Raw genomic sequence first — 23,623 nt, 5'->3', positions numbered from 1 at the left:
AAGCATAGGGAACCACACCAAGTCACAGTCACATGTGGCTAGCAAGCTTCCTGGGACAGACTGGCAGACAGCTTGGGCTGAGATCGCCCACCAGAGCCCACCTCCTCCTCCCACACAGAGTACCCCCATTAAAGGAGACCTTGAGGTCTGGTCTCCTGGGTACTAGGTAGGACTCATTTTTCTCGTGCCTCAGTTGTCTACTTTAACTCCAGACTCTGCCCTCGCCCCCTACCACCAGGAGTGGGCCGAGCTCCCTCCCAGGGCCAATCAGAGCAGGAATACAGCTGGCCAATCGAGTTGGCGCACTCGCCTTCCGCCCCCTTCCCTCTTCCGTCCCTTAAAGGGGTTAAGATGCCTCGGCTTGGGCGTGCCTGCTTACGCCTGCAAGGCTGCCGTGGCCCCTTTAAAAGGCAGAGCCTTGAAAGAGCGGAGTCTTAGGACGAACCAATGACAAGCCCCACTTGGCCTCTTCCCCGCCCGCCCCCTCCGGAGGTCAAAAGCCTTGGTCAGTAGCACTGTGGCCTGTGCGGTGAGCCCGGGGGCTCCGGGTAAGGACTGGCTATAGGGGCGAAGGGCGCAAAGGGCCAGGGGAGCAAGTCCGCTCAGACGCCTCCATTCCTCCAGGTCGGCCTTAGTTGTTCCGCTCGCCAGCTCGCTGCCCACATGGCCCTGAGAGGCGTCTATAGGCGGCTACTGAGCCGCGGACCCAGCCTACGAGTCCTTCGTTCATGGAGCTCGGCGGCGACGCAGACCGGTCAGTGCCGGGCCGGGGGTGGGATTGGGAGGGAGAAACTTGAGGCTCGGGGACTCTCCCGGGGTGATTTTCCCGTCCTGTGTTTGCAGAAAAAGGCGGGAAGACCCAGAGCCGATCAGCCAAGTGTAAGGACCCCTTGTCGCGCCGTGTGTCTGCGGCCCTTGTCCAACTGTCTGTCTGTCCCGGATGGGCTCTGTCCCGGAATCCGAGGGCTGCCCAGGCGGGGAGGCAGGGCCGCTGAGGCAGTGAGTTTCCCCGAGAAAGGCCACTTTGTCAGTCCTGTTTGCAGCCCACGTTTTTCGGGAGCGAAATGGGGGTTGAGGGATGGGGCTGATGATTCTGGGGGAGGGTAGGGTGTGGTGGTCGGGTGGGCAGGGATGAGCCCCACCTCCTCCAACTCTGCCCAGCCTCGCGGCCCGAGTTTGACTGGAGGGACCCACTATTGCTGGAGGAGCAGCTGACAGCAGATGAGGTCCTCATCAGGGACACCTTCCGCACCTACTGCCAGGAGCGCCTCATGCCCCGCATCCTGCTGGCCAATCGCAACGAAGGTGCCCAGGCAGGCGGGTGGGCACCCTGGAGCTCCCGCTGCCACCTGAACCACACTCTCCACCATTCACACCAGCTCTGCCTGCTCTAGCTGGGCCTTAGGGCACCTCTGGCCCTGGGTTGGGGCTCCAGTGGGCCAAGGCTGAAGTTGGGCATCTGTCCCTTTGCAGTTTTTCACCGGGAGATCATCTCAGAGATGGGGGAGCTGGGTGTGCTGGGCCCCACCATCAAAGGTAGGGACAAATTTCTCTCCACACTCTGCAGCCCCCACTGTGTCCTGAAAAGCCCCTTCCTTTCCTTGAGCCTAGTTTCCCAGTCTGTAAAGAGAGGATGTTAATCCCTCTGTCTGAAGTGGCTGTGGGGATGAAACCCTCAAGTAAGGGCCAGCTTGGTACCCTCTCCTTGGGTGCCCCTATGTAGCTCTGTCTCTTGGGTCCCAGGAGTCACTGATCTCAGCTGGGCAGGGCTTTGTCCCCCATTGCCCTATTGCTCCCCTCCCCCCGCCCACCCACCAGGGTATGGCTGTGCTGGAGTCTCATCTGTGGCCTATGGGCTCCTGGCCCGAGAGCTGGAGCGAGTGGACAGCGGCTACAGGTCAGCAATGAGTGTCCAGTCCTCTCTTGTCATGCACCCTATCTATGCTTACGGCAGCGAGGAGCAGCAACAGAAGTACCTGCCCCGGCTGGGTGAGCAGCTGCCTGTGGAGCCTGGTGGAAGGGAGGCAGTCCCAATGGTCTGAAACTCAGGGGCGGGGCTGTCCCCAGGCCTGCCTTCTGTCCTCACCCCAAGGATATTACCAGTGGCCACTCAGGCCCCCTGCCAGACCCTGGGCTTCACCCCCACATCTGATTCTTCTAAGTCTTTTTTTTTTTTTTTTTTTCCCTAGATCCCTCTTAGCTCTGCCCCTTCCTCACCACCATCAGATCCCCCGTGATTTGCTTTCTGTACTCCCCTTCCAGTCCAAAGTTTAAAGTCTTAACTTCCTAACTGGGTCCACAAAACCCCACATGAGCAGGCCTCTGCTGATCTCTCCACCTCATCTCTGGCCACTGCCTTGATTGCTCCTTCCCAGCCACACTCAACTACTTGGAATTCTCAGTTGTACCACTAGGCCTTTGTACATCCTGGTCCCCCTATCAGGACTGCTCTTCACACTTTTCCTGCTTAACTCCTTTTCACTGCCCTTCAACACAGTTTAGCCCACCCTTTCCTGACTTGTATTGGGCCTCACCCCATCATGGCATTGTGACTATGGCCTGGGTGAGACCTGTTCCCCCACCACCTGGGAGTGCTGTGAGGGCAGGGCTGGATCTGCCTTGGCCTGGCTCAGTGGAGAGGCTGACAATTTTCAATAGAGGAAATGAATGGGGGAGAGGCAGCCTCGTGACCCTGTCTCATGCCTGCAGCCAAGGGGGAGCTCCTGGGCTGCTTTGGGCTCACAGAGCCTAACCATGGGAGTGACCCCGGCAGCATGGAGACCAGAGCCCACCAGAACCCGTCCGGCAGGAGCTACACCCTCAATGGGGCCAAGACCTGGTGAGGGGCCTGGGAGCCTCAGGCAGGTGGGCAAGGGCAGTGGGTGACGGCCAGACGCCTCACTGCCTGTCCTGCCTCCAGGATTACCAACTCACCTGTGGCCGACCTGTTTGTAGTGTGGGCTCGGTGCGAAGATAGTTGCATTCGGGGCTTCCTGTTGGAGAAGGGGATGCGGGGCCTCTCGGCCCCCAAGATTGAGGGAAAGTTCTCTCTGCGGGCCTCGGCCACGGGTATGATTATCATGGATGATGTGGAAGTGCCAGAGGAGAATGTGCTGCCCAAGGCGTCTGGTCTGGCGGTAAGCAGCAGCCACCTTGGGAACTGGCATCAGGTCACCTGCTGGTTCTCTTTTCTTGGGCAGGTACCATGCTAGAGACCCAGCTGGGGAACAGTCACACATGGAGTTCACACAGTAGTGATTTGGAGAGGCTCTGCCTGGCTCACTGATGTGCAGAAGCTGCCCCATTTTGGTGACCATCTCACTCATGCTGGCTCTGCCCAGTACATATAGGCCTGAACGAGCTTAATCCTTTGATGCATGTGCATCTTCCTGTCTCCTTACATCAACCCCAGGTCTGAGTATCCAATCCAGACCCTGGGCTGGGTAGAACTGTATGCAAACCAAGAGTGAGCAGTGAGCAAGACCTTATGTACATGAGCTTTGGTGTCAGGGCCATGTGTGACTTAAACAGTTGCCCTGAGTCCCCCTTGTTTACACTGACTGCATGTCTTGAGTGTCTGGGGAGGGGGCCTCCCCCCTACTTAAAAGTTAGTTCTGCGCAGGCCTCTCATCTCCTCTTGGTGGGGCTGAGGCCCCCTCTGAACCCTGCAGGGTCCCTTCGGCTGCCTAAACAATGCCCGCTATGGCATCACCTGGGGTGTGCTTGGAGCTGCTGAGTTCTGTTTGCACACGGCCCGGCAGTACACCCTGGACAGGTGTGTAGGGGCTGCCATGAGAACTCCTGGGGGAGTGCATGGGGGCTTGGGTTCCCTCTCTTACCCCCCCACCCCCGGCCCCCACCCACGAGACCTAAGTTCCCTGCTCTGTGAAATGGCCGAGGGAGTCCTTCTGAGCAGCGAGGGGCTCAGTCAACAGTAGGACCAGAGTGAGCTGCATGGGGGCTCAGGCAGCATGGGAAGGCCCTGGGACAGGACTGGAGAGTGGGCCCTCCTTGTACTTACCCTGACCCTGACCACATAGGATCCAGTTTGGTGTCCCACTGGCCAAGAACCAACTGATTCAGAAGAAGCTGGCGGACATGCTCACCGAGATCACGCTGGGCCTTCATGCCTGCCTGCAGCTCGGCCGCTTGAAGGATCAAGACAAGTAGGGGCTGTGTGTTTGGGGAGGAAGCGGGAGGCAGCTGTGGTGGGAGGACCCAGTGCCCCTTCTGGGCATGGTGGCAGCTGGCCCTGGAGAGAGAGCTCCTTCCTGCCTGGTGGCCCCTTGGGAGCCATCCCTTCCTGCCTCTCCCTCATTAGGAGCTGTGTCTGTTGCTGTGACGGTAACCCTCCTCCCCAGCTGGGTTTGTCCAGGGTGTAGGGATGCCTGGATGCCCAAAGCAGGGTCAGTTCTTTATAATCCAATGCTCGTTACATGTCTGTGCTGTTCCCAGGGCCACCCCGGAAATGATCTCCCTGCTGAAGAGGAATAACTGTGGGAAGGCCCTGGACATTGCCCGCCAGGCCCGAGACATGCTGGGAGGGAATGGGATTTCTGATGAGTATCACGTGATCCGGCATGCCATGAACCTGGAGGCCGTGAACACCTATGAAGGTGGGGGCCGGATCCCTGGGGTGGGGTTCACAGGGGCCTCATGTCTGGGGAAGAGGACAGCAGACCCAAGTCCTACTCCCAGCTGTCACCAGTCGGCAACATGACCTGGGGCAAGTCCCACCCTGTGTCCCTCATCTGGAGTGGCCCATACTGGGACCGTGGAAGTAAACTCTCCCAGTCCTTTCCTCCGTTATGCTCCAGGGGAGGGATGTTCCCAAGCCTGCTTACGGCTTCCTCAGGCATTCCCAGAGCGGGGCATTAATGCCCAGCGAGCTGGTGGATGCAAGGGAGTGAGAGTGCAGCTACACACAGGAATCACCACTTCATTTTATGTGAGAAAAAAAGAGAAAAGGTAAATCATTTGCAGGCTGTGGTGTTTGCACCTCACAACTAGTTGTGACTCACATGGGGCCCAGAACCCCTTGCCTCATGGGAAGACAGACATAGAAAAAGATAATTAAAAAGAAAAGAGATGTGGGGAATTCCCTGGCGGTCCAGTGGTTAGGACTCGGCCTTTTCACTGCGGTGGCCTGGGTTCAATCCCTGGTTGGGGAACTAAAACCCCACAAGCCGTGGTGCGGCCAAAAAAAAAAAAGAAAAGAGGTGTACACTTTCAGTGTGAGTCACGCAGAACTAGAGGAGCTGTAACAGGCACTCAATCTCTTAGGGAGAAAGTGGGACCATGTTAAGCCTTGAGGGAGGTGTAGGAGCTCCCTGGGCAGAGATGGTGAAAAAGCATCCATGTGGTATTCTGGATGGGACATTCCAGAAACAGCAAGAAGGAGGGCTGGGGGTGGGGGGTTTCTACAGGCATGACAATGACCCGGAGGACAAGCAGAGGGCACCTTCAGATAGTTTTATGCAGGGGAGGGACAGGGTGAGATTTGCACTTTAGGAAGAAAATAGAATTATTTTGCTCCATAAAAGGGAGGCCGTAATCTCTGCCTTCCACCTCTGGAAGCTGAGGAAGAGCAAATGAGAACACTGAGGGCTGTAAAGTATTACTTAGACATGTGGATGTGGGATGGGATGTGGAATGTAGGGCGTGGGGCGGTGGCTCTAGGATGGGGGATCATCTGGGACAGGCAACTAATTGTCTGATGTTTGCTTTCCCATTCCTCCTGTGAGTGAGAAAGGGCCTGATCCATTTCTGCAGAGCTCATCAGCTCTTTCCACCTCTGTGGGAAGAAAGCATAGCTGGGTTGAAAATCAACTGTTTAATCAACCGTGTGGGGTTGGGGTCGGGTGAATCGGGGAGCACCAAAGCTTGGCCCATGGTGGGGGCTAGACTCACTGCAGTTTTGGGCCTGGCACAAGGAGCTTTGGGTTGGTTGGTCGGTCGGTTTTTGCCAAGATGCATTACAGAACTCTGAAAAACAATTTTCTCGGCATGGCCAGAATGGTGGCCTCTGAGCCTTCCCTTGGTGGCTGTCACTAAGGGGGCTCTCCTGGCAGCTGTCAGCATTCGCTGTCTTTGTGGGTCTGTTCTCCTTCCAAAGTAAAAGTAGTAGCCTGTGGGGAGACATGAAGATTGACTTTAAAGGGAAGTTGTGAGCTGTTAAGACTCCAAACCAACTCTGCATTTATCTTGCCCAGGCACTCATGACATCCATGCTCTGATCCTCGGAAGGGCAATCACAGGGATCCAGGCGTTCACAGCCAGCAAGTGAACCCACTTCACCTGGGAGCCCGGATGGTACCAAACCCCTTCCCAGGGAGATACTGCGCTCTGAGCTTAGTCAGGGAGGTGGCAGATGGAGCCATTTCTTCTGGTGGGAAGTGAGAGACGCTGATTTTTAAATATCAAAATTTCCCTTTTGAAGTCATTCAAATGTGTTCCTTAAAAAGAAGATGGGACTGTCTGTACTGAGTTTCTCAATCCAGTTTTAACTGTGGATGGGAACAGACTCCACTCACCTTGGAACAGAAGCTCCCTTTGACAGGGGAGCAGGGAGAGGGAAGGAGAGTGACACGGAAGCAACTTGTGAGACCCACCTGGTGTCTGACGACGCAAACTACCCCCTCCACACAGCAAGAGTTTACTCTGCGCCCTCTGACCCTCCCATCTTAGGGTAAGTGCCTTATGCTGGACGTTGGAGCAGAGTGAGGGGGAAAGAGAGAATAATAAAGAGTCAGCATGTCTGAGCCCACAGTGTCGGACCACAGTTACTTGTGACCACCCGAGAAGTTATTTCAGTCACAGGAGAAAGGAACATGTGTCGGGGCTGTGAAGCGCGCTGGGACCTGGTGGGGATTTCCCCCGCCCCAGAGTGATCCATGCCTGAGTCTTGGGCTCGGCTGTAATAAATAAACCTGGTTAGGCACTGCCAGGGCTCAGGGCTGAGGGCAGAGGGGGCTTTGTCCTTTCTGTCACCACAGAGCTGACGCACAGTGTGGGAAATAACGGTCCAGCTTCTCAGTTCGGACTCACCACATTACAGGAGAGCACGGGGCCACAAGTGGGATGGCAAGAGCCCCAGGGCTTTTGCAGAAATAGTGGCCCCTGTGGGGTTTAGGGCCCGGTGGTGCTAATGTCCTTGTTCTCTGTTGACAAATCTGACTTTACTTTCATCTTAGCTGCTACAACTCTCGTTCCTCCGGCAGCACCCATGTGCATTCGTGAGTTCAGTCATACCTCAGGCTGGCCGCACAGGTCTTTGTACATGGTCTCCACGGTGTGGCATACTTCTTTGAGCTCTGTTTCCAGGTGACTGATCTTTGCCATTTTTTGGGTGAACTCTTGGAGCTTTTCCTGAATGATCTTGTTGTGGTGATTATAAATCTGATACATCCTCTCCTCTAGCTTCTCTGTCAGGTCTGAAACCTTTGAAAGAATAAGATATGTTCTTGGAAAGTCAAACAAGAAGCATCACAAGACATTTGTTCTAGCTGGCTCTTTAAGATTTCTGCAATTTATCTTATAAAAGTGGTAAAAACAACTCCTGTGACTGGAGGCGAAATTGCCTATATGTTAAGTTTTTCTTTTTAAAAAGCAAGGTGCGGGCTTCCCTGGTGGCGCAGTGGTTGAGAATCCGCCTGCTGATGCAGGGGACACGGGTTCGTGCCCCGGTCTGGGAAGATCCCACATGCCGCAGAGCGGCTAGGCCCGTGAGCCATGGCCGCTGAGCCTGTGCGTCCAGAGCCTGTGCTCCGCAATGGGAGAGGCCACAACAGTGAGAGGCCCACGTACCGCAAAAAAAAAAAAAAAAAAAAAAAGCAAGGTGCGAGAATTCCCCAGTGGTCCAGTGGTAAAGAATCCACCTTCCAATGCAGGGGATGCGGGCTCAATCCCTGGTCAGGGAACTAAGATCCCACATGCCGTGGGGCAACTAAGCCCGTGTGCCACAACTACTGAGCTCCCACACCTCAACTAGAGAGCCCGCGTGCCGCAGAGCCCACACACCACAACTAGAGAGAGGAAAACCCGCACACCACAGCTAGAGAGAAGACTGCGCGCCGCAACCAGAGAGAAACCTGAGCAGACCGCGTGCCGTAACTAAAAAGATCCCGCATGCCTCAGCAAAGATCCCGTGTGCCATGACTAAGACCCAACGCAGCCAAAAAAAAGTAAGGAAAATAAATAAATTAAATAAAATAAATATTAAAAAAAAACAAGGTGCAAAATTATGTACATAGTATAAGCTCAACCAGGTTAGGAGGAAAGTACATAGAACAGAGACTGGAAGAAAACATACAACAAAGTGGCTTCTGGGTGGTGGTATCATAAGGGTGTTTTTATATTTTTTCTGCTATGTTATATTTTTCTCTACTCTCTAAATTTTCTATGTACAAGGTAGGTAGGGATGGTGGGGGGCAGGGAAAAAAGTCAGCCTGTCATTGAGAGATGACATGTGGAATCCACAAGCTGTCCAGCTCATAGGGCCCATTACGCATTCTGAAGAAGCATCGGCGGGGACAACCATTAACACCAGACCTGAACATAACATCAGGCTTTGTTAGATATAAGTCCCAGCCATGTCCAGGGACCTCCACTCTCCTGTCACAAATCATTCGACTTCTGGAGGACAAATGGGTGTGACAATGCAGGTTATGCCTCAATGCCTTCCTGCCACAGCCATTAGTCCTGGCATGAAGTAAGGGCTTGGGCTGTGGGTGCAGATGAACCTTGGCTTCTTATCCTCGTTCTCTCACTTGGGAAAATTATTTCCAAACCTTACTTTTCCCATCTACAAAATGGGTCCAATCTCTTCTTTGCAGGATTGTTGTTAAGAGTGAAATGAGGTATTGCATGCAAATTGCCTAGCACCATGCTGGGAACATAACTGCGGTTCATTCTCTGCCCTTTCACTTTTTTTTTTTTTTTTTTTGGCGGTATGCAGGCCTCTCACTGTTGTGGCCTCTCCCGTTGCAGAGCACAGGCTCCAGACGCGCAGGCCCAGCGGCCATGGCTCACAGGCCCAGCTGCTCTGTGGCATGTGGGACCCTCCTGGACCGGGGTGCGAACCCATGTCCCCTGCATCGGCAGGAGGACTCCCAACCACTGCACCACCAGGGAAGCCCCCCCTTTCACTTTTTACACAAAAAACCCCCTCCCCTTTCACTGGGGCTTGGCAGTATGTAGGGGGAAATCCGTCACCTTGATCCTGAGGCTGTCTCTGAAGTTGGTCATGAGGGCATGGTCCTTCTGCCTGCTCTCGTTGATGTTTTCGATCAGCTCCTGGGCCCTCTTCTTCAGGATGTCGATGCTCGAGTCCAGAGAGGAGAAGTAGGGTCCTGACTTCCCTTCTAGCATCATCAGGTGGCGGTTGGCACTGGAGGTGGCGATAGAGGGGCTAGAAACCTGACTTCTGAAAGTATAGGAAACTGAGATCAGCGCCAAACTCTGTTGACAGTGGCTGATCTGAATTAGCTCTGTGGTGGGAGGAGAACCTGTGTTGTGTGTCTCTCGTGGGTGACACTTGTTTATTTCATTCACACATACACCCCCACCCCACCCCTGAGAGGCAGGGATGGCATCCCATCTTATAACTGTGAAAACAGACCCAGGAGCACAAACAAAATCTGCCCAAGGTTCCAGAACAAGAAGATCTGCCTGACTGCAAAGCCCACAGTCGTTTTATTACACCAACTTGCTGCTTTGAAATGAGTATCAATAATATTAAAAATAGTTTAGATGCTTTCTTAGATGATCTTCCTGTCACCAGCCTGCTGAATCCCTTTCCATCCCTTTCTAAACCTACTTAGTGATGCTCATAGCAGCATGCAGACCACCTGGGGCTAGTGTACCTGCGTGTCTCTGCTCCCATCAGGTAAGGTGGCCTGTCAAGAGGTAGTTATGGGGGGCTTCCCTGGTGGCACAGTGGTTAAGAATCCGCCTGCCAATGCAGGGGACACGGGTTTGAGCCCTGGTCTGGGAAGATCCCACATGCCGCGGAGCAACAAAGCCCGTGTGCCACAACTACTGAAGCCCGCACGCCTAGAGCCCGTGCTCCGCAATGAGAAGACACGGCAATGAGAAGGCCACGCACTGCAACGAAGAGTAGCCCCCACTCACCGCAACTAGAGAAAGCCCATGCGCAGCAGCGAGGACCCAACACAGCCAAAAATAAATAAATAAAATAACAAAAAAAAGAGGTAGTTATGTTAAAAAATAAAAATTTAAAAAACACCCCTCAAAAGAGTTATGTTTGTCCCACACTGTACACATGACTATAATTATGCAATTCATTAAATATCATGTTAGCTAGTGACATGTGAAAAAGGGACAGGTGTCTAATAAAGCTAAATGGAATGAATAAAGGTGACCCTAATAAAACATAACTATTAAATCAAGTGTGGGGGAGACAGCTATATATTGGGACCAAGAACCTAAAAATCTAGAAGGATTCTGCGTACAGATCACTTTGTCAAGTCCTGTAAGTTTTTGCTCTGCTATAAAAACACAAAAGTGGAAATTGTGGGTAATGCATTATGAATGAGGTTTATGCAAAAAAAAGAAAAATGTTGCAATCTGATCAGCAGACCCATTGGTGTTTTAAATTAAGCTAAAATGTTTAAGGTAAGTTGCTTTTTTTTTTTTTTGGCCATTTCTTTGCTTTATCTGCCATGCACCATGCTAAACTACATGCCTCATCTTGCTGCATCCTCACAACCACGCTTTGGGGTCTATCCCCATCATCTTTACCTCATAGCTGAGGACACAGGCTCAGCGTGGTTGTGTCACTTTCTCAGGATCACCAGCCAGTCTGTGCAGAGCCGGGTGTGGCGCCCAGTTGGCCTGACCCCCAGCCTGTGTCCTTCTTCCCCCAAAGTTCTCAGTTTCCTCCTCGCCCCCTGAGGTGCTTCCAGCTCTGAATGGCTGACTCGGAGGTGCCAACACAGCAGTTCCTCAACACACCAGTTCACACACAACCATAAAGTCAGCCATGACTGCAAGCCAGGCAGAGCTACTTAGAAAAACATGTCTTGATCTTTGGATGCTTCCTCCATACAACTATTTTTTTGACTTCTCCCCGACTGCCTGAGCTCTTCATTTTGGCTCAAGATGCAAGCACAGTGAAACCTGGGTGCATGAGAGCCAGGCTCTCACTGACACAAAAGTCCTCAGGCCTGAGATGCTGGCTGTGTCCTTGTCCTCGTGTATTCCTTACCAGAAGTTTTCTTGCCCCTGGGCCTTTGCATTTGCTCTCTGACTGTGAGACCTAGCCCTGACCACTGCATCTCAAAGCCGCCTATGACCTATGCTTGTCACTGTTCACACCCTTATCTCCCCATTTATCTCTGCATTCCCAGCATCCAGGACATAGTAAGTCCTCCACTGTTTGCTGAATGAGTGAAGGATACTGATCTAGTCCTCCCTCCTCTGGCTTCACACAAAGCATGCAAGTTCATCTGCCTCCAAAGCCAGACACTTGTGTTCAGTGCATTTGTCAAGATGAGAAAGTGTGCCTCTGATCAAGGCAGACATTTTATAGCAAAGCCTTATATCAGCTAGAAAACAACAGACCAACTAAAGTCTCCCTGGGCATTCTTGTTAAAAAAACGTTTTGCTGTCCCCGGTACCTACCTCTCATGGGAAGAATAATAAAAGTGCATCAAATAGATGAATGAATGACTAGCAAGGGCTTTCATTACCATCCATGCTTTCATGTCTCCCAAACTTCTTTTTTTTTTAAATAAGTGTATTTATTTTATTTTTGGCTGTGTTGGGTCTTCTTTGCTGCACGTGGGCTTTCTCTAATTGTGGCAAGCGGGGGCTAATCTTCGTTGCATTGCGCAGGCTTCTCGTTGTAGTGGCTTCTCTTGTTGCGGAGCACAGGCTCTAGATGCATGGGCTTCAGTAGTTGTGGCACGCCGGCGTTAGTAGTTGTGGCTTGCAGGCTCTAAAGCGCAGGCTCAGTAGTTGTGGCGCACGGGCTTAATTGCTCTGCAGCATGTGGGATCTTCCCGGACCAGGGCTCGAACCCGTGTCCCCTGCATTGGCAGGCAGATTCTTAACCACTGTGCCACCAGGGAAGCCCTCTCGCAAACTTCGGAGCTCCCAACAAGGTACCTGACTATCCCCAGGCCCATTCCACTTGGCTGTCCCAGAGGCATTTCAAACTCCTCTAAATTTGCACACCAGGGACTTCCCTGGTGGTCCAGTGGTTGAGACTCCATGCTTCCAGGACTTCCCTGGTGGCGCAGTGGTTAAGAATCTGCCTGCCAATGCAGGGGACACGGGTTTGAGCTCTGGTCTGGGAAGATCCCACATGCCGCAGAGCAACTAAGCTCATGCACCACAACTACTGAAGCCCACGCACCGCAATGAAGAGTAGCCCCTGCTCGCCGCAACTAGAGAAAGCCCAAGGGCCAATGCAGCCATAAATAAATAAATAAATTTATTAAAAAAAAAAAAAAAAAGACTCCACGCTTCCAATGCAGGGGATCCCTGGTCGAGGAGCTAAGATCCCACATGCAGGGCAGCGCGGCCAAAAAAAACAACAGCAAAAAAAGCTACACACCAGCCCAATGTTGTCCTCCCTCCTCATTTCATTGAATGACACCAAAAGCCACCTGGTTCCCAAGCCAGAAACTTAGCAGTCAGCCTGGAGCCTGGCTTCTCTCTGTCCTTCCAAATCCTGTCACAAAATCCTTTCATTTCCACCTCTTAATTTCTCCCAAATCTATCCTCTCCTCCCCACCCAACCATTCACAACCCCACGCCTATCATTCTCACCTGGGCCCTAGTGACCTTATAACCGCTATCTGATGTCCCATTTCTGCTCCACAGCCTACAAGAGCCCCCACCAGCTGCAGGATCAAGTAAATTCCCTAGCACAGCACACAAGGCTTTCCAGGGCCCTGGCCTCCACCTTCTCTTTTCACCCTCCACTCCCAGCAACCTGAAACCTTCCACAATTTCACCAAACTCATCAGCCTTTGCCTGAAATGATTTTTCCTTTCTGCCAATTTCACGAGGCAACGTTTGGAGCATCCTTACCTCACCTTTGCTTTCTAATCACAACACTGCCAGTTTGTATACTAGATTCCCCCCAGGCGCCATGCACACTCTGGGCAGGGGCTGCATTGCCTTCATTCCAAAGGCATCACAACTATTTGCTGAATACCTAAATGAATGAACTGCTTCTGGAGCCAGAGCCAGATATAACATTCTTGCTCTTAAGCCACTTTGTACCCAAAGTTGCTTTGTTGTCCCAACAGTATAGGATTCAGAAATTAAAATAAATGATAGAACCAGGTGCTTCTTTTTGCGTAATTGCTCACAACCTGCTTGAGCTGCTAACTGTTCAGAGTTGCTCCTTTTTCAAGCTCAAGGGATAAAGCTGGAACTGGTCTTTGTGGCAGCTACACAAATGGTGAAAAATCAATGGAATTCAGCTCACTCAAATTTCGTTATGGGACAAAGGCCTGCATCAGATGTCTGCAGAGAGCTTCTTGATTTTTCCCAACCTCTCCTTTGGGGATTTATTCCTTTCCATTTCATTTTTCTTAATACTCAGCAGCTGCATATTAATCAGGATGCTAATGAATCATAGGCTTCCCTGGGCCTGCATTCACCAATTAACTTTAATAAACAAAATGCACCGTGTCCTCTCCACCGGCTTCCCCCCATTCCTGGGCCTGCCTCTGTTGCCCAACCCTGGATGGAGGCCAGGGAATGGAAGTCAGCTCAACACAGTAGGCCACGTGTGCAGGGGGTAGGGCAGTGGGCGGTCGGGATGGGGGCTGTGAACACATCCCTCCGCTCATCTATGATGGTCTGTCCTTCTAAGGAGTACCTAATTCGGCTTTGAGGATTAGGACCTAGCTCCCGAGAAGAGCTCAGGCTGGCAGGGGGCCCGGGAACTGCGGAGGAAATGGGTTTAAGCTAAGAGACCATCTGTTCGCTCCAGGTAAAGCTGTGATTGGCAGGCGTGTGAGCCAGAGCCACCCGCTGGTGGGGCCCTCCTTCCATGGCCTCTAACAGATATACAAGTAAACAATCCGCCAGCCACTTATGACCACTGCAGGCGGCAGTCCCAGGAGGGGAGGAAAGCTAATCAAACATTCAAGGAGGAACCCAACAGAATCTTTGGCGCTTGGGCAAAACGATGTTTTGCTGAAGTACAGCCAGGAAGGGGGAAGGTTTGAATCGAAGCTGAGGAGCCCATTCCTTTCCCCCTCTGCTCTTCTCGCCCGAAATGTGCTCACATTTTAATCATGTCACTGAGAGTCTGCTGCTGGATCTATTAACTGGTCCTTGCACTGGTTCTAATCCATCTGCTTCTCAGCCCAAAGCTCTTTTGTTGGAACTCCTCGAAGTCTCTCAATGATTTGCAATTTTCTGTGTCTCCTCACCACTTAGATCCCAGTCTAAACATACTATTTGCAGGAAGGTGTTATCAAACTACTTCAGTTATTATTTACTTCTTTTTTTTCTGGTCTCCAATTGACTGCACACACCTGGAAACCATCCCGCCCTGCGGTCTGGTTTACAACTGAGGAATCTGGGAGGCAAGAGGAAGCTGGCTTTGTGCGTGGTGCGGTCCTCAGGCGCCCTGTCCTGAGCCTCATTCTATCCCCAGGTGAGCTCCTTCACTGAAGCAGCACCATCTCCAGCCCCTGGCCGCCCCCCCAAACCCTGAATTCTGCGTCAGAAAGTCCAACCCCTATCTTGGACGCATTCATGTTTATTTCTCTGGTCACCTCAGACTCAACAAGGGCAAAATACAACTTGTGCTTCTGCCAGCTGGAAACTGCCCCAAGCCAGAAAGCGGGGAGCAGTAGTGGCAGGGGAAGCCTTGTAGTGTTCTTTGTAGTGTTTGCCAATTTCCATGGTGCAGAGACTCCCACTATAGCCAATTTCAAGCTACTAACATGAAGTTGCTAAATGCCAGGTTGGGAAGTGATGTGTAGAACTGGCTCTTGCGGGCAGGAGCGGGCTCCAGCACACCGCAGCTGGGAGACACCCTCAGCTCATCACCTTCCTCATGCCTCACTAAATGACCCCGCTCTTCTCTCCATCTGCCCTGCTAGATGCCAACCCTGAAGAAGCCTCCCACCTATCTCCCAGGTCCACTCATGTCCCCTCCCACCCATTCTTCACAGAGCAGCCGGTGTCTTTTTATAACAGGAACCTGAGCATGTTACTTCTATGACCCAGCCATTCCCCACCTAGGTATCTACCCAAGAGAAATGAAAACTTGTACATGGGTGTTCATAGCAGCATTACTCACAAGAGCCAAAGAGCAGAAACAATGCAAATTTCCACCAGCTGACGAATGGATAAATAAAACGTGGTACATCCATAATATAGAATATTATTCAGCCACACAGAGGAATGAAGTTCTGATACATGTTACAACAACACAGATGAACCCTGAACACATTATGCTCAGTGAAAGAAGCCAGTCACAAAGGACCACATAATTGTATGATTCTACTTATATGAAATATCCAGCAGAGGCAAATCTGTAGAGACAGAAAGTAGAGTTGTGGTTGCCAGGGACTGGGAAGGACGCAGGGACTGGGAGGTGATGGTTAAGGGGTCAAAGGATTATTTCAGGGCAATGAAAATGTTAAAAAGTTGACTGTGGTAATGGTTGCAGAGCTCTGTGAATGTACTAAAAACAGTTGAATTGTACATTTTAAGTAAGTGAAGTGCATGGTATATGAATTATATCTCAATAAAGCTGTTACCAAAAAAAAAAAAAATCCTTAGGATCAAGTCCACAGCCGACAAAATGCCCTGCGACCTAGCCTGTGCTGAGTCCCCCTCTGGCACTCACTCCCCTGCCCACAAAGGAAACATTTTCCTAGCTACCTGACCTCCTCCGTGTCAGTACTTGTTCAGTATATGCCTCTCCTGTCAGATGGAAGCACTGGGAGTGTATGAGCATGTCTGTCAGTGTACACCGGGTGCCACTGCTGCCAATCACAATGCCTAACATGCTGGCCTCCCCACTGTTCTGTGAACACACCAGACCTGCTCCTGCCTCAGGGACTTGGTACTTGCAGCTCCCTCTGCCTGGAATGTTTGGGGTCCTGGGCGCCTCCTGGCTGGCTCCTCCTCATGTGACCTCCTTAGAGATCTCCAGCTACTCTAAACTCCCTGTCACTCTCGTTGCTCCTTCTCTGTTTTGTTTCTTCACAGCATTTGCCACCAAGTGAAATCACATTTTAAAAAAAATTATCTACCTTTTAGAAAGGCAGCTTGGCAATAGACCCAGGATAGCCAACACAATATTAAAGAAGAATGAAGTTGGAAGACTGATGCTACTTGATTTCAAGACTTACTATAAAGCTGCAGTGATCCAGATAGTGTGGTACCGGTGAAAGAATAGAAAATAGGTCAATGGAACAGAATAGAGAGCCCAGAAATAGACCCACACATATATAGTCAACTATCTTTGACAAAGGAACAAAGAAAATTCAGTGAAGAAAGGAGAGTCTTTTCAACAAATGGTGTTGGAACAACTGGACATCCACATGCAAAAAAAGTGAAGTTGGACACAGATCTTGCACCTTTCACAAAATTTTTCTCAAAATAGATATCATAGCCCTAAATTAAAACACAAAACTATAAAACTCCTAGAAGATATCATAGGAGAAAATCTAGATGGCTTTGGGTTTGGTGGTGACTTCTTAGATACAATATCAAAAGAAAAAATTGGTTAGTTGGACTTTATTAAAATTTAAAACTTCTACTCTGCAAAAGACACCATTAAGAGAATGAAAAGACAGGTCGCAGATTGGGGGCAAATCTTTACAAAACACAAATCAGATAAAGGACTGACACCCAAAATATATAAAAAACTCTTGAAACTCAGCAATAAGAAAACAAAAAATCCAATTTAAAAATAAGCAAAAGACCTGAACAGATACCTCACCAAAAAAGATATACAGATGTCAAACAAGCATATGAAAAGATGTTCAACTTCATACTTCGTAAAGAAGTTGCAAATCAACACAACGATACCACTACTGCCGTTAGAGTGGGGAAAATCCAAGACACCGTCAACACAAAATGCTGGTGAGGATGTGGAGAAACAGGAACTCTCATTCATTGAAGACAGGAATGTAAAATGGTTCAGCCACTTTGGAAGACATTTTGGTAGTTTCTTACAAAACTAAAAATACTCTTACCATATGATCTAACAATTGTGCTCCTTGGTATTTACCCAAAGGAGCTGAAAATTTACATCCACACAAAAACTGCACATGAATGTTTATAGCAACTTTATTCATAATTCTAAAACTTGGAAGCAACCAAGATGTCCTTCAATAGGTGAGTAGATAAATAAACTGGGGTACATTGTATAAATTACTAAGTGTGTATTACTAAGTGAAAGAAAGCTCCAAGAGAGCAGGAATTCTGATTTGTTCACTATTGTATCCCCAGCATCTAAAACAGTGTTTGGGTAAAGAAGACCCTTGATAAATACTTGGTGAATAAATGTGCAAGACAACAATATCTTTTTAAAGTTATCCATGACACTGCTCTTTCTCTCACTCCAACATCGAATCCCCTAGCAGTTTATGTTAGTTCTATCTTCTTAAATCTATCCAGAATCTGACCACTTCTCATCACCTGCATGGATCCACCCTGGGTCAAGTTAGGGTCTTCTTGCACATAAATTATTCCAATTGCCTCATCACTGGCCTCCCTGCTTCCAATCCCGCCCTCAATAATCTATTCTCTACACAGCAGCTAGAGGGAGCCTTTTAGTCCAGAGGACTACAAACTTCTATAAAGGGCCAGATAGGAAGTCTTCTGCTTTGCAGGCCATATAGTCTCAGGTGCAAAAATTCACCTCTGCAGAAGCAACCCTGTTACAATAAAACTTTATTAACAATAGTCCTCACCCTGCTGTAGTCACTTCCTGTCACTCCTCTATTCCAAATCTTTTCATGGGTAATTATCATTCAAAGTCCCATTACCTGACTGTATCTCTTACTATCTCCCTCTTACTCATGCTGCTCCAGCACAGTCCTCCCTCCGGGCCTTTGCAGCTGCTGTTTCTCTGCCTGGAGTGTAGTCCTCCTTACCCTCATGGTTCACTTGTCACCTCCTCAGTGAAGCCTTTCCTGACCCTCTGATCTAAACTGGCCACCTGGACCACCTAGAGGGGTGGGATAGGGAGGGTGGGAAGGAGACGCAAGAGGGAGGAGATATGGTGATACATGTATATGTATAACTGATTCACTTTGTTATAAAGCAGAAACTAACACACCATTGTAAAACAATTATACTCCAATAAAGATGTTAAAAAAAAAAAAAAGAGCAGCTTCTAAGATCACTAGAGTCTGGTGGGTCTAGGAACATGAGCCCTGTTGGTTTTCAGAGTTAGATATTTGGGGAGCTTATCTTTCCAATGTATGTCTTAAAAGTTGAAATGGGGCTTCCCTGGTGGCGCAGTGAGAGGCCCGCGTACTGCAAAAAAAAAAAAAAAGTTGAAATGCCTGAGGAGTGGGTTTGAACCCTTCAGTCCTCAGGGAGAAGCTCCAGGGTTTGAGTTCCCTCCTGCTTGTGGGACACCGCACTGGGGGTAGGGCATATGGTGAGATTGTTTCCTAGCCTTTCCTACCCACTTTGATGTGATTTTCTTCTCATTTGCCTAATGTGTAGTTATTACTCAGCAAGCCTTTAGGTTTTTTTTTTTTTTTTTTTTTCCTGTGGTACGCGGGCCTCTCCCGTTGCGGAGCACAGGCTCCGGACGCGCAGGCTCAGCGGCCATGGCTCACGGGCCCAGCCGCTCCGCGGCATGTGGGATCTTCCTGGACCGGGGCACGAACCTGTGTCCCCTGCATCGGCAGGCGGACTCTCAACCACTGCGCCACCAGGGAAGCCCAGCCTTTAGGTTTTTATAAGAGGAAATTGTTCCATATGTAGCTGTAGACTCTTGGGAGGAGGGGAGTTCACAGGCATCATACTGGGTTGGCCCAAAAGTTCGTTTGGGTTTTTCCTGACCATTTTATGGAACAGTCGGACAAACTTTTTGGCCAACCCAATACACAGCTGTCTTGAACAGGAACTGCTATATGATGTTCTTAAGCAATTTTTTCTTCATTTTCAAATTAACTCCAGGTACCTAAGGGCCTCTTCAAAGCAATACTTGGCTGGATTAATTTAGATTGGCTAATGCATATATATAAAAGTTGTTTCCTAGTTGTTAAAAGCTTATTTTATAATTTAGACTTCGCTGATTTAGACTGGCTTTGTATTAGAATAAACAAAATGTGTTTTATCAACTTAAAAATAAATAAATAAATAAACTGGCCACCTGTCACTCTCTCCCTATTTTTTCCCTCAGAGCACTTAGCATCCCCTGACTACTGCATATTCCCGAGTTTATAGACATTCTCCTAGAATGTCACCTCACTGCTGTGTCCCCAGCACTTCCATTCCAGGCACATGGGAGATGCTGGACGAGTATGTGCAACAAATGCGACAAGAGCAGACACTGGTAGGGTCTTGTGGAAGAAAAGGGTGAATGAGAGGGACTCAGGGGTCTGTTTGGACTCGATGGGCCGGGTTCTTCCTCACCTAGCTGGCCCTCGACCAGCCTCCTCTTCGCGGCTCTCCTCGCCTTGCTGCTGCTCCTGGCTCTCCCCCAACAGCTGTGGCTCCTGGTCCTTGCACTCTACCTGGGGCATGTCCACCTGTGAGCACGGCCAGCGCTTGAGAGGTCGAAGGAGGGCGAGAAGTGGTCAGATCCCCCTCCTCCCGCCCCTTCAACCCTGGGCACCTCTGTCTGCCGCTGCGGCATGTTGGGGACCCGCAGAAGAGACGGGGGGTGCTGGGACGGGCACCACGAGGACCGCGGGGATCCTGTGCCTGGAGCACAGGAGGACTGAGGTGGGGAGACCTGGAGGGGCTTGGGTGAGGACAGGTGCTCCGGATGGGGTGCTGGGGGGCCTGGGCTAACTGGTGTGCGAGTCGGCTCAAGGCCTTCAAGGAGGGAAAAGAGGTAGGAGAAAAAGAAGAAGAAAAACGGGTGAGGCGCGTGGATGTCTGAGTCTCTCTCTACCCTACTCCTGCCACTCGCCATGCGTGGAAGTCGGTCCTGCCTGGGCTGTCAGCGCGTCAGTCACACAACCAGTCGGTTAGTCAGGGCCCGGTAGGTCAGTCAGGAAATCGGATCCCAGTCGGGCGAGGAAGGGCCGCGATGGCAGGAGACAATGGGCAGGGCTCGGGTTCGTCGGGGAAGCCCAAGATCGTTGCCATTCCCTGCCCGTCCGCCCGCCGCCCGCCGCCCGCCGCCCGCCGCCCGCCGCCCGCGCGAAGGAAACAAGCGCAGCGTACTCCCTGCCGCTCCATTCCGTCTTCTCCCGCCTTCTTGTTCGCGCTCTCTGCGCACGCGCCTGCCCCGCCCCCCGGAATGCCCCGCCCCCAAGATGGGCCGCGGTGCGCACTCCTAGCCCCGCCTCTTTCTGGGAACTTGCGCGTGCAGCGGGGCGGGGGCGGCCGTTAAGTGGCGGTTGGGCTGTCTAGGGGCTGCGCGCGCAGCCGGCACCGCCGGGAGGAGCCTGTGGTCGCTGAGCGCGCGTGTGCGCATGTGTGAGGTTCCAGGGCCCAAGGTCAGTAGGGGAATCCTGAGAACCGTGCGTTCATTCCTTACGTTTCCGTTCATCTGCTCTGCCCGGAGAAGTCTTTCCAATAAAAAATTCTGACCTTTGCTGTCCCTTCATTACGACCTATTGCCCTCAGTGAAAAAGTTTACGCAGTTACCACCTTGAATCAGAGTTAACCTGCACTCCAAAACCAGAAGCTCCTTGAAAGCATGGGGGCCTGGCCCTTAAGAGTTGGGCCCATACCCCTTAATAATAAGAGTAGTAATAACAATAATGAATTAATAGTGACAACAATAATAGTAATTGGCACACAAGGAGCCACAGACTGGGAGAAAATATTTAACAACTTGTATCCAGCATCTACAAAGACCTCTTGCAACTCAGTGAGACAGAAAAACCCCAGTTAAAAAATGGTCAAAGGGGCTTCCCTGGTGGCGCAGTGGTTGAGGGTCCGCCTGCCGATGCAGGGGACACGGGTTCGTGCCCCGGTCCGGGAAGATCCCACATGCCGCGGAGTGACTGGGCCCGTGAGCCATGGCCGCTGAGCCTGCGCTCCGCAACGGGAGAGGCCACAACAGTGAGAAGCCTGCGTACCGCACAAAAAAAAAAAAAAGGGCAAAGGATTTGAAACGGTTGGGCAAAGGCCCTGAGGTCTGAGCAAGCTCAGTGCCTTTGAGGAGTGGCCAGGCCTGGTGGGGCGAGCAGGGCTTGGGGGAAGCAGTGGGTGAAGGGTGAAGGGTTGGGACTTCGTCCCAACTGACTGGGAAGGAGATGGAGCTCCTCTTCGGGACACCTGTCACAGTGTTCACAAAAGGGAGACAGTGGGAATCTGCTCACATCGCTCAGCCCTTCTGTGCAGGGCTCTGTCCCTGGCCACACACTAGAGCACACACCTTTACACCTACGTTCTGGAGAACTGGGTTTCAATCTGGGCTCTTACCGATGGGAATGATCATTAAACTGCCACTCACTCTCAAAACCCATCTTTGTCTAATAGCAAGACGATAAAATCTAAAGCATGAGACTATTATAAGGGTTTCAGGGATAAACATTTGGAACACATTAAGAGTTTAATAAACAGTGGCTAACAGTATCTTGTGGCAAAGCTGCAAGTTAAGTGAGATGCATCTTCCTGCAGCATCAGATTTGAAGATTTGAGGATTATCTACTGGGAAAAATCTTTTTTTTTTTTTTTTTTTTTTTGCGGTACGCAGGCCTCTCACTGCTGTGGCCTCTCCCGTTGTGGAGCACAGGCTCAGCAGCCACGACTCACGGGCCCAGCCGCTCCGCGGCACGCGGGGTCCTCCCGGACCGGGGCACAAACCCGCGTCCCCTGCATTGGCAGGTGGACTCTCAACCACTGCGCCACCAGGGAAGCCCCTCAGACTTACTTTTAAGCATGCATACACAAACACACTGGCACCAAACCAAAACAAAGGCAACAAAGAAGATGCAAGATGATTTTTATGGTGCACGGTCTGTATAACATTTGAAAACATGCAAATTGAAACCATGTCTTGTTAAAGTGACACATGTAAGTAGCAACAGTTTAAAAGCACATGAGAATGATAAATACCAAATTCAGGAGGCGGCAACCTTAGTGGGCTGGGGGCAAAAGAAACTAGGACAAGCTCATAGGGTCTTCAAACCATTAGTCGCACAGATCTAAAAAGTGAAAGATCCAAAGCAAATATGATCTATGTTCAGATTCGAATGAACTAGGGGTGGATTCTTGGGTGTTTACTGTATTATGCTTCATATTATACATGCTTCACCCTCACCAGCCTTTACTTTTTACATGGCTTCTACCCCTCCCTCCGTTTATCTGTTCATCCTGTCTCTCATGCCTCCCCAGGTCCCTCCCCATCCCCACCCCATGTCAGCTCCTGAAGGCAGGGACCTGAGCCAGCTTTGCCCACTGCTGGGCCTTCAGCTCATGAACACTGCTGGCACTTGAGAGATGCACGTTTCAAACTATTACATTTAGAACAGATAGGCAACAAGGTCCTAATGTATAGCACAGGAAGCTATATTGAATATCCTGTGATAAACCATACTGGAAAAGAATATTAAAAAAGAATGTATGTGTATAACTGGGTCCCTTCGCTGTACAGCAGAGATTGGCAAAGCAATGCAAATCAACCATACCTCAATTAAAAAAACCTAAAAAAAAAAGGTGTACATTTATTGAATGAAGGAATATTTTTCTGTATTCCTGGATTATTTAATTTGAAATAAATAAACAAAAAATTTGAGTGAGGAGCCCTTGGAAGATTGGTGCCCCCAGGCCCTGGGACCAGCAAAACCCATGGCCTCAGCTGACTGCCAACTGCCCTGGGTATGAAAGTGGCCTCATGGTTACATAAAAAATTGTCTATGTTTCTAAAAGCGTGCTGCCCCTGAAGATCTGGGCTGAGTGATGTGGTGACTGGGATTGGCTTTAAAATATTCCCATAGAAACAGGTGTGAGATGCTGCTCACTGTTCAGTGGAGTGGTGGGTCCATGGAGCTTTATCCTACTCATTCATCTCTATTCTGGGCTCATTTGAAATCCTTGAGAGTTTTTTTAAGAGTAGTTTTTTAGGGGGAGGAGAAAGGGATGAATGTGTGGAGCACAGAGGACTTTCAGAGCAGTGAAAATACTCTCTATGATACCATAATAATGAATGAATACACGTCATCATACGTTTGTCCAAACGTACATACAACACAGGCAATCAACTGTAATGTAAACTATGGACTTTGGGTCATTATGATATTGTCAAGGCAGGGGGTTTACAGGAAATCCCTTTACCTTCCACTCAATTTTGCTATGAACCTAAAACTGCTCTTAAAAAAACAAAAAGGGCAGCTTTAAAGGCTTAGCTTGCTATACGCCCCACCCCACCAACGCTGGCTCCCAGGTGGTGGGAATGCTGGCTCCTGGGGCCCCAATGCCCGCCTTGGCCTCTCCTTCCCAAATGCCCCTTCCACAGGGGTAGGGGGTTCTG

General features: G+C 50.4%; 2 protein-coding genes across 3 annotated transcripts; one reads left to right on the top strand and one right to left on the bottom strand.

The window, feature by feature from the left end:
• Positions 1–660: 660 nt before the first annotated feature.
• Positions 661–6,761, top strand: GCDH (glutaryl-CoA dehydrogenase; the record flags this gene model as incomplete). Of its 2 annotated transcripts, none has more annotated exons than XM_079703832.1 (11): positions 661–754; positions 844–879; positions 1,162–1,305; positions 1,474–1,536; positions 1,819–1,989; positions 2,710–2,839; positions 2,921–3,137; positions 3,672–3,775; positions 4,041–4,166; positions 4,456–4,616; positions 6,213–6,761. In XM_079703832.1, the coding sequence occupies 11 exons, from the start codon at positions 664–666 to the stop codon at positions 6,284–6,286; spliced, it is 1,317 nt and encodes a 438-aa protein (XP_079559958.1). In that variant the 3' UTR covers positions 6,287–6,761. The 2 variants fall into 2 exon arrangements, with proteins under 2 accessions (XP_079559958.1, XP_079559957.1); XM_079703831.1 differs by having other exon boundaries at positions 664–754; positions 6,440–6,761.
• Positions 6,762–7,245: 484 nt separating this feature from the next.
• SYCE2 (synaptonemal complex central element protein 2) lies at positions 7,246–20,379 on the bottom strand (the record flags this gene model as incomplete). The annotated part of the gene is made up of 4 exons (XM_079701497.1): positions 7,246–7,440; positions 9,214–9,388; positions 19,606–19,721; positions 20,365–20,379. The coding sequence occupies 4 exons, from the start codon at positions 20,377–20,379 to the stop codon at positions 7,246–7,248; spliced, it is 501 nt and encodes a 166-aa protein (XP_079557623.1).
• Between the last annotated feature and the right edge of the window lie 3,244 nt (positions 20,380–23,623).

Source organism: Hyperoodon ampullatus, assembly GCF_949752795.1.
Source record: "Hyperoodon ampullatus genome assembly, chromosome: 4".
Lineage (NCBI taxonomy): Eukaryota > Metazoa > Chordata > Mammalia > Artiodactyla > Ziphiidae > Hyperoodon > Hyperoodon ampullatus.
This window is presented reverse-complemented; position numbering and strand designations above follow the sequence as displayed.